Source organism: Papilio xuthus, unplaced genomic scaffold, assembly GCF_000836235.2.
Source record: "Papilio xuthus unplaced genomic scaffold, Pxut_1.1 DF827679.1, whole genome shotgun sequence".
Lineage (NCBI taxonomy): Eukaryota > Metazoa > Arthropoda > Insecta > Lepidoptera > Papilionidae > Papilio > Papilio xuthus.
The window spans coordinates 2,431,658-2,444,352 of NW_013530970.1; the positions used below are offsets into that span (position 1 = coordinate 2,431,658).

At 33.9% G+C, this 12,695-nt stretch overlaps 1 protein-coding gene across 3 annotated transcripts in view; it reads right to left on the reverse strand.

The window, feature by feature from the left end:
* Positions 1–7,889: 7,889 nt before the first annotated feature.
* The window catches only part of Lim1 (LIM homeobox 1), a 49,105-nt gene continuing 44,299 nt past the window's right edge, over positions 7,890–12,695 (reverse strand). For 2 of the 3 annotated variants that reach the window (XM_013312109.1, XM_013312107.1), the window contains exons 6-7: positions 8,432–8,690; positions 7,890–8,184 (exon numbers count right to left, since the gene is read on the reverse strand). In XM_013312109.1, coding sequence (XP_013167563.1) covers positions 8,030–8,184; positions 8,432–8,690 — 414 coding nt within the window. In that variant the 3' untranslated portion in view covers positions 7,890–8,029. The remainder of the gene's footprint in view (positions 8,185–8,431; positions 8,691–12,695) is intronic. The other variant, XM_013312108.1, reaches the window with a different exon arrangement.

A 12,695-nucleotide genomic window follows, 5' to 3' on the forward strand; every position in this document is an offset into this window, starting at 1 on the left:
AGCAGTGCCTCGCGGCTGGGCAAGCGCTACCACTCACCGCTTACCGCCCCCGCTTGCGGCACTCACCCACGCCTTACCATCTGGATCTTATATGTGAAGTTGATAAAGTTTAGTTACGCTTATGTTTATAATATGAGCTAACTAGGTTCCAGATCCTATAATAAATATAATGGCATCTATCAATTGTTTTGAGCCTGGATTTTTAAATGGTAGAAATTCAGACATGGAGACAAGTTTGATACTTATGCTGTATATCTTACTCTTTACAAAAATTATAAATGCGAATGTTTGGATGGATGGATGTTTGTTTGTTTGATGGTATCTCCAGAAAAGCTTCGTGGATCTCGCTGAAATTTGGAATAGATGTAGAACATAGCCTGGATGAATACGTAGGCTAATAATTAAGTTTTCTATTAAACTAGCGCGGATGGAATCGCGGGCGACATCTACTATTAATTTTTTATCATAGGTAATACAGATTAAACCACGAAACAATAACTAACATAATAAAATTGCACATAACTAAGAAATTAAATTATTGTTTAGTAATCATAGACAATCTAAAGTTTTTTTTAAATATCTAAATATAGTTTTATCAATGCTACAGAGTGTAGGGAATGGTCTGATTAGAACTCATTAATAATTTACTGTGAGGTTTTTTCATTCTAACTCAGAATACATGAATTGCCTAAAGCAAAATTCGGCCATACATTAACTGGAAGCTTTGACCGCCCACTCCGCTACTATTTGGTCGTTCGCTTTGTTTTTAATTGTGTTTCCATTTATGTAATATACTGATCAATTTTAATAAATCAAATGCATGAATTAATATTAATAATTAATTGACTTCTACTGTAAAATTATATAGAAAAATGTAATTACTTTACTTTCCTAATTTCACGTCATACTACATTTCTTTTTTTTAGCAAAATTTTTGTATTTTTTAACTTATTATTTCAATATTAATTTTAATTCCGACGTTTCAAATTTTGTCACACAGATTTGTCCGCGTCTATCAAATAGCCGTATCAGTCCACAGTCGGAACCGTATCATTTACATATCTTATTTACGGCTTGTCTGTCCGTATATCTTAATGACATACGAACAAATATATTCTCTTTGCTGACATCCAAGTTCCTCGGTATTGTTGTGGAGGGCACCATTTTACTATGGTCCGTAATCTTAATGTAAACTATAGTATCTCTAGCTCAGGTTTACTGGTCGTTTTTCTTTTTTTTGCGGTATAAATTTAAGAGAAGCTAAGTTTTTATTTTGTTATAATTTCGCGCAGTCGCCGCGGGCAAAGCGCAGAATATGAATATTAAGATTTTTTGCGTGGCGTAGTTTTGAATTTTCGTATCGTTTTTGTTTGCTTTGGAAATTTGTCTTATATTATTTTATCCAGCTTAACACGTTGAGCGCCACGTCAGCCATCGGTGGCTGACACTAGACATTCGTTTAGGCTCGACAGCCATCGGTGGCTGACGCTAGATTTTCTGTTTTGGGTGTTTGACGCTCAGTGACATTTGAATTGTAATGAACTGAATTGTCGTAAAAAAAATAACGGCCACCCCCCATAAATGGATTCATTTCGAAGAAATTATATCTGAGCGGGCTAAGCGTTAAGAAAAACAAAACAGACTTGGCGCGCAATTTGTTGAAACAAAGCCTATAGGTATAACGTTAAAAATGTAAACTACAAAATAGTGCGATCGGAAACACGGACCCTTTAATACCAGTGCGTATAAGCGGCGCTCGTGGCCTGAACGGGATTGTCTTAGAAATACGCGTGGCGCTTAACGTGTTAAGAATCCGTAAGAATTCGACTCAAGCGACTAAAAGTGACGTACGTAGTACTTCGTATATTCTGCATATAAAACTAGTAGCTAAATATGTTTTAAGTTATTTAAAAAACATTTTAATTGTAATAAATATATAATGTTATTTTAATTTATCACAAAGCAAGACAATGACAGATTAAGCGGAATACAAACCGTGGGACCGTGGGCGTGACGGGGCTCGTCTCTCGCCTAAATGTTGCCATTTCAAAATATTAATAATTAAAAGCATGCCTTAAAACTTTTTAAAGGTCAGCATCGAGAGCTAAAAATAACCAATTGTAAGTTCTAAATATGACTATGTAGTGGAAAACACATTGGTGAACACACATGATTCTAGATTTTAACTAAATAATTATTCAGTTATTACTGAACTTCAAATATCGTATACGGCATGAAAAACTTAGTTCTATGTTTGGGAAGAGTGTCGGTGGCTCGGAGGCAAGGCTTTGACTAGCAATCTGCAGGGCCTGGGTTCGAATCCACCATGTACCAATGTGTTTTTCGATTTTCCGATTTACATATGTAGGTACATTTATCCGACGTTCTTACGGTGAAGTAAAACATCGTGATGCAACCTGCACATATCTGAGAAGAAATTCAAAGGTATATGTGAAGTCAACCAACCCGCACTCGGCCAGCGTAGTTGAATATGACTTAATTACCCTTAACTTAGGGTAGGCTCCGAGCCCCTCGGTGGGGACATCAAGTGAGCTGATGATGATGATGTTTAGGAATAGGTTTTAATCTTTGGTAAACTTATTTCGATATTTAGATTTTCTAGAAAACCTTTAAGGTGATTCGCTTACTTTGGTCTTCTACTCAGTCTTCTTTATAAGTAAAAGAGCTACTTTATGTGATACTTTACCGTGACTATAGCGAGGTGTGGATTTCGAATCTTTTATTTTAAAAATGTTGCCTAATCATTGCATTTATTATTCCAAACTTAGTTGTACTAAGAGAAAGGAAAGGTTTCGGTTGTAGTTCATTATAACTAATTGTTTTCTTTATCCCATCAGTAGCCAACAAAAAATTCTTAGCCATAAAGAACTGGTCTACGTTATTTCTCAAATATTCTTCGTCCCAACGACCCCAAAAACAAGAATCGGTGGCCGAGCAAGTTATTAACGTTTTCTATAAAAGTATATTAATCACATCTCGCCACGCCCTCTAGCGGCTAAACACCAAATAATTTCTGCCATACCATTCTCGAAGGGTATGAAAAAAAAACAATAATTAATTTTACTCTGCGGCATTTCTTAGGGCGGACGTGTTTTTAGATATTTTCTGCCTTCGCTTTTTAAGGCAGGTGGACACTAGATGATTTGGGAAAAAATATATTGGACTAGCAGTCGCCCGCGACTTTATCGGAATTAAAAAAAACATGATTAGTAGCGTATGTGTCCTTCTTGACTGTAATCTACATATATGTATGCCAAATTTCATCGGGTTCCGTTCAGCCGTTCTAGAGATACCTTCAAACAAACATCCATGCATCCATTCACCCATCAATCTAAAGATTCGCATTTATAATATTAGTAAGATGTTTACAAAAATCAGTTGAGAAATGTCTTAATATAATAGAATTAAAATTCCTACTTATTTTGACAAAGATTAATATGTTTGATACTATTTTTCTAGGTGTTGTAGTTAGGATGTGATTGTAAATCCTGGTTAGTATTCAGTGAGCTATCACCATTGGTATTATCGATTAGTATAAATAATATAAAGGTATAGAGCTCGTCGGCAAAGATCACTGACGGGGCTGACCAATGGGGCGCGAGCACGCAAATGTCAGCGGCCGCACGTGTGTTTTGACACTCATATAGAGCTGAGAATACGCTGTTGTTATAAAAACTATCTGACCCCACTAACCATCCCAATAGATTGGTCTAAAAGTATAGAAATATTTAAAATAATTTGTCTTATATTCTTACTTATATTATGCAAATGGATGGATGGATGTTTATATGAATGTATCGCCAGAATAGTCTGGAAGAAACCAGAGGCTACTCATTATTTTTTTTATTCTTCGCGAACGGAGTCCGACAACTAGTACAAGAATATAAAAGTCAAAAAATGTCATATAAATTTCATCGCTCGATCAAATATAGCACCTAATTTATTTTAATGGCAACCATATTAACTGTAATTCAAAAAATAGTTATTACGTTATCGTGATATATCAAATGCGGTGGTGTTGCGTGCTCTATGTTAGTTTGCGACTGAAATATACATGAGTTTGAATGTACCCTCGGACAATCGCACTAATTAATGGTCACTCAATTTTACGAATTGTTTGTTAGTTGTTGAGTGGGGACTCATCTCTTTGTTTATCGATTGTTCACAATATTTGTATACTAGCTGACGCCCGCGACTACGTCCGCGTAAAATAAAAAAAATACTGAATTTATAGCCCATGTATTCTTTCGGAATATACGTGTACTCTACATCTATACAAAATTTCATTGATATCGAGCCGTTTTGAAGAAACCTTCTAACAAACATCAATCTATCTAAACATTCACATTTATGATATATGTAAGTAAGAAGTTCGGGAATTTTTTAACGATTTAAATATGGGCTTAGCTTTGGTTTTTTTTTACTTCGATGGTATAGTACTTTTGAAAAAGCATCTAAAACTAACATAAATGATAACATTTATAATTACGTTTACATTAATAAGTATAAAGGGTGATTCAGACTGATAAAAATATTTTCAAAGTCTATTGTACGTCTTTAACAACATATTAACAGTTTATAAAAGTTGTGTTTCCCGTTGGGCCGATCAGTTTACCGATCGATCGGCCCAATGGGAAACAACCAACAAAAGTAAAGGAATGCGTTCTCAGTTAGGTGTCAGCAACAAACATTATTAAAGACGCACGTAGGTAAGTGTAGAAGTTGTGCGCCGATAGCCAATCAATCAGCATTCGACACGGACATCGATGAGTAGGGTGACCATAAATATACATTCTAAAAATGGTATGATTAATGTCTACTTATCATTAACCCACTTAATGTGTGTTTGATGCATCAGATTTTCGTCCTATCAATCTGTTACTCGTCATTTAAGTCATTACTCCCTTCTTAATTGTGACATCTTTAACGCAAACCCTTCACCCCTTCCTTGACCAAGGCGATGTTTTTCAGGATATAAACAGATATTTTTAAAAGCAAGGTAAAATTAAAAGATATTCAATATCTAAAAATATGTAGAGAAGTAAAGGTACATCCACACATCCGTTGATTACACAAACACCGCACTCAATTATAAGCGAACCACCGTGGAACCGCGACCTAATACGATCGTGTGAAATGCCACGTGTTCTTTACCCTCCCGATTCCAATTTTCCTTTATGTGTAGGGTGAGGTGGGCGATCGTCAGTTAGGAGACATTCCTACACGAATTATAGGTGATACGGAATGATTGTGTTTACTATAAGCTTACATTCGGTTGTAATTTAATTAACAATATAATTAGTTTTTATTCCTCCAAGTACAAAAGTACGCTGTTCTATTTGTGTTTGACATTTTTGACAACAGTAAATGAGTATTTACAATTGACAAAAATGAATGTTATTATATAAGTGTTTCTATCTAATTTATATCGTGTGAGTGAGGTATTAGATTTATCTGTGTTGCTATATGTTTAATTAATTTACCATCCCTTAATCATTTTCTTTCCTTTATATTTTCTTTTTATTAGAAAGTATTTAGTCCAACGAAATATCTGATAATCTGCCTGATGCGCACTTTTTCTAAGTATTTATGGTGTTTTTCCATTGTTTTTGTCCAGATCTTTCGTCAGTGAAAATCTACTATTTTTTATAGAATACGGGAAAATCGAGCCTGATCCGTAGGTCTTTGATATTCGCAACACAAGTGAAACGGATAAGTTGCCGGCCTTTAAATAAAAATGTATCTCCTGTTTGTTGAATCCAGCGCCCGAGTATATCAGTGTATTATATTTGGTATAATAATCATCATCTGCTAACCATACGTCCCAACTGAGTGCCTCGAAGCCTAATTGACTATGACCTAGTCACTCCTGACTAGGACATAGTCAACCACGTTGGCTCATTGCGTTTTGACTTCACACATAACTGAATTTCTTCGCGGGTATGTGCACGGGTTCTTTGGTATTAGAAAATTGAAAAGCAATTTATTAATCGAATAGAGTTTATTCTTACAGACAATTCCATTATGTTTTTTTAATTTCCTAAGTACATAGATAGCAGCCTGTACTGGTTAACACTTACGCTAAGGGACATACTAAATACATTTTGTTATACAACATCCATTCTTCATGTTATTGAAGAAACTTATTTACAGATTTTATTCACATAGAGTAGAGTATATAATAATTTTGTCCAAACAGTCTCGTCTTACATAAGCGTGATTTTCCAATGAGACATTTATAAAACATAGAAAGCATATAATGATTCGGGTGTGAGAGAAATTAATTTTAAACTAAAATCATTATTCGTTTTATATTTTGTTACGAATATATTTCCGTTTTAAATTTCAATGCAAAATAATTCACATGAATATCTGTTTAATTGGATTTTATAAATATAGAGTTTTAAATGCATATTTATTTTAGAATACCTAAATTTATAAATAATATTTTCAACAATTATTTAGAGAAAGTAAATGTCTATGGTAGACAAAAAATTAAGGATTTCACTGCAAAATATAAGACAGTTTTTAATTACAGATTATTAATTTAAACATATGTAAACCCTTTTCACTCGCTTATTAGACATTGCCAGGTTTCTCGAAATGCGATCTTGACAAATAAATAACAAATTACTAATACCAGAAGCACAGTTTTGGTGAGAAATATTGAAAGATATTTTTTTTTATAATCACGTTGACATCCACATTCACTGGTAGTCAAAAGCTTTATACGTGTTTAACTAAACAATATCTAACTGTATTTTATGGATTAAATCAGAAATTTAATCATTATTCCAATAGTTTTTTACTCAAAATTACTTTTAACATTTAAATGCTAATTATTTTAATTAGCTAAAAAGTTCGTGACTGAAAAAATAATAGGAAAAGTTCACGAATGCACTTAAATATTACAAAACTGTTACAATGTTATTATCTATTACATTTACCGTGGGTTTCTGATACTAAAATCTTTGTACAAAACATATCGTTATCCTTGTCTTACAAAAGAGAGATAACAATATGTTTTAAACGGGGGTTTTGGCCTTAGAAACCCATGGTAAGTATTTTCAAAATTTCAAAACAAGTTTCATACATCTTAATTTGAAAATCCGCACCTGGATAAACGCCTTCTAATTAAGTTAAGCTTTTTAAAAGTTTCGGAAATCAAAAGAACATGTATAATAAATACATATATCTAGCTATGTAAATATACATGTATCAAGTTAATTATGTACCGGTACATCTACGTTATATTATACATAAAGATTCATCTATTTATTTACATAAACACCTTTTATGATGAAACCTGTGTACCAGACATGTTTCCAGGATATATTTTATTTACAAATCATATATTTACAACTACAATACCTTTTTTAAGATTTATAACTTAATTTAAATAACAATTTCATTTAATTATTGGGTTATTGAAATTATAAAATAAATACAAAAATGCGTTACACATCTATCTTAAAATAGGAACCAAAACAATTATTCTATGCTATTATTAATATAGTAAAATAAATTATTTTTAAAAGTAAACTTAAAAAAAATCTTGACATTATAAAATTTTATTTCTGTACACTATACAAATACATATTAAATTCTATACATTTTAAGATTCAATGTTATTTTAAATACAGTTAGTCAATGGACAGGTTATAAAATAAACCTTAAGAAAAAAATAATTATGTTGTTTATTTTGCATGCATGACACAAAGGTTTGTGTCAAAATTACTATTATTTAAATTAAATTTTTTATTTTACCGAAGATTTCTATTTAAAAATTAATAATTTTGGAGAAAAAAAATCCGGAATGATTTAAATACTGCACGTCACCACTGATCGCCGTTAACTTTAAAAAAAATACAACACGTCACAGAGCACTGCGTTCGAAATTCGAAATTCATAACGTCACATTCGTTCATAAAAGAACTCCGTTATAAAAGTCCACTTTGTAAACCGTTGAGCCGCATCAGTCGTGGAAGTCCCGCGGCTCCGGCTTCAGCTACCAGACGAGACCCTCGGGGTGCAAAGGAGGTGGAGCGTCACCAAAGGTGAACTCGGGGGAGGAGGGTCTCGGCAACACGAGGTGGTCCGGTGGCGGGAATTGCTCTGGAAACTCGCCGCCCGGCAGCGACTCCATACCACCTGCGAAACGACCTGCTCACGTTACTACGCGCCTGGTACTTTGTACACATGTGGTTACACGCACGTACATCTGATCTCTGTGAGGGTAACTAAGACAATTACTAAAAGTAGTGACAAAAATTGGTCATTGTAAATTATCTAACCAAATTACAGATCAAATAAATTTTTGTCTTTTAATATCTATGTTAATCATCTACAAATATACTAAAAGATTAAGAATAAAATAGCACAACTTATTATGACTTGTAAGTCTTTATACCTGGCTGATTGAAGGGCATAGTGGGTGGCGGGTGGAAGAATGGCGCGTCATGGTGGAACGGCGGCCCATAGCCAAACTCGAACTTGCCATCTGCAGTCGCGAAGTAAGGAAACCCCGGCGGCCCCTCCTCTAGTCCCCCTGGCGATAGGTTCATTGGGAATCCCCGCATCTTGCGAGATGACCCGAAGAATGGACCCCTGCCCATAGACGTCAGCTGTTTTAAACGACGCTCTTTCGATCGCTTGTTTTGGAACCACACCTGTTAGAAATAGAATTAATTAATTTCAGATAAACGTATATTTCTTGATTAAATAATAGAATTCACTAGCTATTTGAGATGTATTATAGACGAAAAATACACAAGACAAAAATGTCATAGGTAAGGACAGAATACAATAAGTTGTCGAAGTGATTCTAAAGCACGTTAGCATAAATAAGTTTAAATGAATAACAGATACTTGGAATTTACTTTTTATTTCGAGTAAGGAGGTTATAAAAAGGAGATTGTACATCTACATATAGATGCAATCGTAACCGCACAATAAAACGGAATGAGAACTTCGTAAAAGCGATACGAGATCGGTCGCAGGGAAATCGCACCACTTTGTCGGTCCGTCTCCGAGCAAAGTTTTATAGTTACACCATTGCTCGGTTTTTGTGGTCGCTACAAGAGTATATTTGCACGTCGTATATTGGTTTATATCGCGCACTTACAATTTAATTACATTCAGACCACAGAAATGATCGATATTATTGTTTCATAACAACCATGTCCTTTCTACCAAATTCTGACGTTTCATCACGCCCTCGTATACAACGAGCCTCATTTGAATGATGTTCTAAATTCAAATTTTTAGAACTTTTTATTTTTAAATCACAATACAGAAAGTATTATTCATTTGATATCCTTCTGTTATTTTCATTCGTGATAGCAGTTAAGTCTATGCCTGAACGTTGTAATCGAGTTCTGAAAACCCAATTAAGTAACGCATGTCCGTGACATCAAGAAGTGCCGATACTAATGTCTTTTAAATTTTTCATAAACAACCAAATAACACGCGAATCTGCGTTTATTAAGACCGAAGCCATACCTACCTGTAGAACAATCGCATTTTTCTATAGCAATGGCCTGACCAATGTAAAGGAGTTGAAATAATATACCATAGCATATATTCCTTCTCCAATTTGAAAATGGCACAATTATAAAATCATATTCAGACGGTCGTTACGCGTTCACGGCGCGTTATACCCGTCGCGTGCGTCTGCGCAACTAATCCGGCGCTTTAACGACCGTGCGTTATCCCCTGTCGTGTGGCACTTCCATTATAAAGACAGTGGCATGCTATTGAAAAATAGTAACGCCTTGACTGTCAAGTTATTTGTGTCATTGTCAAATTATTACACTTATTACTTGTATGAATTATTTTAATAAAAAATGAAAAGAATCTTCCAACTTACATATTTGTGAAAAATATATCTTACTAATATTATAAATGTGAATGCTCGGATGTGTGGATGGATGATTGTTAGAAGTTATCTCCAGAACGGCTACATCTCTCCGAAATTTGGCATAAATGTAGAACATAGCCTGAAAGAATATAGGCAACTATTTATATGTACGGAGTCGCCGGCGACAGCTAGACTCTCCTTTAAGATGAGTAAATAATATTATGTATACATAAAGAACCGGACAGTAGTTCTACAACAGTAATTACATGCAAAACAATTATCATCAGTAATATGAATCATATCGGAGCCTTCAGCGACTACAAATGTGCATTTTGTGCAAATGTGTGCGTGGGCGAGGCGGCACATCAAAGGAACGCAGCGGGACTAGTGGTGTACAGAAGTTAGGTTCGAAACGAAACGATTTATTCGATTTAAGTGTCTTTAAATTTTATATCGATTGTTTATAGTTATATTTAATTCGTTGACTTTATTAATAACTAGCCATCCGCGACTCCGTGCACGCAGAATTAAAAAAAATATTAATTAGTACGTGTTATACCAAACTATGTTCTATACCTAAACCAAATTACAGCGTTATCCATGCAGCTGTTCTGGGACACCTTCTAACAAACATCCATCCATCCATCCAAACATTCGCATTTATAATATTAGGAAGTTAGTAAGATATTGCGGTAAGCTTTACGTACTAGTAAAATTTATGTTTTACCGTTCATAAGTATGGACTTAACTAGACAATAAAATTAAAATAATATACGCGACTTACATAATATACTTCTCGTATATTTATTTACTTGTATACTACTACAAGACAGTAATTAAGCAATATTTATTACCAATAACTTTTATCTTAACTCCCATCTTTGCATACGCTTGGATAAAGTCTTACACACATTTTAGTATATGCCATAACATAAAGCTTGGCCAGAGTGGTTTACTATGGCCTAATCACCCTTAACTTAGGGTAGACTCCTAGCCCCTCAGTAGGGATGTGAGTTGTTGATAGAGTGAGCTGATGATTATTATATTTAAGACGAAGAATACGTTTATTGCCCCAAAGTGAAACAAAATATACAATGTGTAGATTTCATTCTATACACAAAGTCTTTGGCAACATTATGTTAAGATGACATAAATTTGTAATGCCACTAGAGCAGTAGTACTGTGACGTCACGCCGCGTTAATAAAAAAAGATAAAACTTGTCTATTACAACAATCGGCAAAACTGACCTTGAGACTATCACCAATCATTATACTACAATGAAATAAAACGTTTGTCTGTTAATCAATCTTATTAATATAAATGCGAAAGTTTAGATGTATGGATGGATGTTTGTTATCTATCCATACATCGAAAAATTGGCATTTTTAATATTATTAGTATGAGGAAGATCCGAAGTTGTGCCGGTGTGTTGACGCAACACCTTACTGGGATGTGGACGTTTATGTCCCCTCGCTGTTCTCTCTGACTCTAGACTTTGTAACGAAAGCCTGTCATTCACGTCAAATGATTCTAACTAATACCGTCTAAAAATTAATATGATTATTTTAGAAAATAGCGCGAAAGAGGTCGCTGGCTATAGTTAGTTTTGTCCGTCGACCGTTTGGATAACGTTAAACGTTCCAAATTGACGTGTTCCGTTATTTTATACCCAAAATTATAACGTTTATTACTTAATCGCACCACTCATAGACAATCTCGGTTAAAAAATTGATGGACAAAAAAATTGTAAACATAATCTTTGGCTATTAAAATATTTGGGTTGAATGTGTTTCATTTTTTTTTTATAATAGTTTTACTATAAGTGAGCTGTAACGTATTCTTATCTAATTGGAATAAACTGGACAAGGTATTGTAATAAGAAATCTTACTAATATTATGAACTAGCTGTCGCCCGTGACTCCGTCCGCGTGGATATATAAAAAAACGTAATATATAGATAAGTTAAAAAAAAACAGCTCTTCAAGGCATAACTTAGAAAAAAAAAGAATAAATAGTGTCTTATGTCTATCTCCTGGCTCTAAGCATGAGGAGGTGTCCTCACCAATTTTCAGCTATAGCGGCAAATACGTTCTTGAGTTATAAATAGTGTAACTAACACGACTTTCTTTTATATATTTGGATGTGAAAGATTAGATGAATGGATGTTTGTTTGAAGGTGTCTTCAGAACGGCTTCGCAGAAGATATCGCTGAAATTTGGCAAACTTGTAGACCATAGTTTGGAAGAACACATTGGCTACTATTTAAGTTTTTTAATTCCGCGAGAACAGAGTCGCTGGAGTCAACTAGTGTAATAAAAAGTGTAATGAGCTAGGACAGTATGACTATAGAGTTTCGAAGACGAAAATGGAATCAAATAGAGTCACTAAAATATAGGGTTTTTTTCATACTCTGTTCTTGCAGAATATATATCTTAATAAATGCCTAAGATATCTTTGATAAACATGTGATGAATGTATCTTTTCATATTTTTGATTTTTTTCATATTTTACAACTTTGTTTTGATTTTAAATTTCAAATTGTTTGTGATATAATGACGACTCATCAAGCTGGACAACTCTTAACGTCCATAAAATTTATACTACAAGACATTCATACTTAAACCGTGCTTTCTAAATATACCGTTTTTATGTTTATACTAAACTATCGATAAAACTTTACAACTTACATCACTAACAATAAACTTGCACACAGATTTACAACAAACATATTTGCAATATTAATTTACAACATAAATAATAAATTCATAGTTGTCGAAGCTACAAAACTAAGCTATATTTTAGGTGCATAGTTTT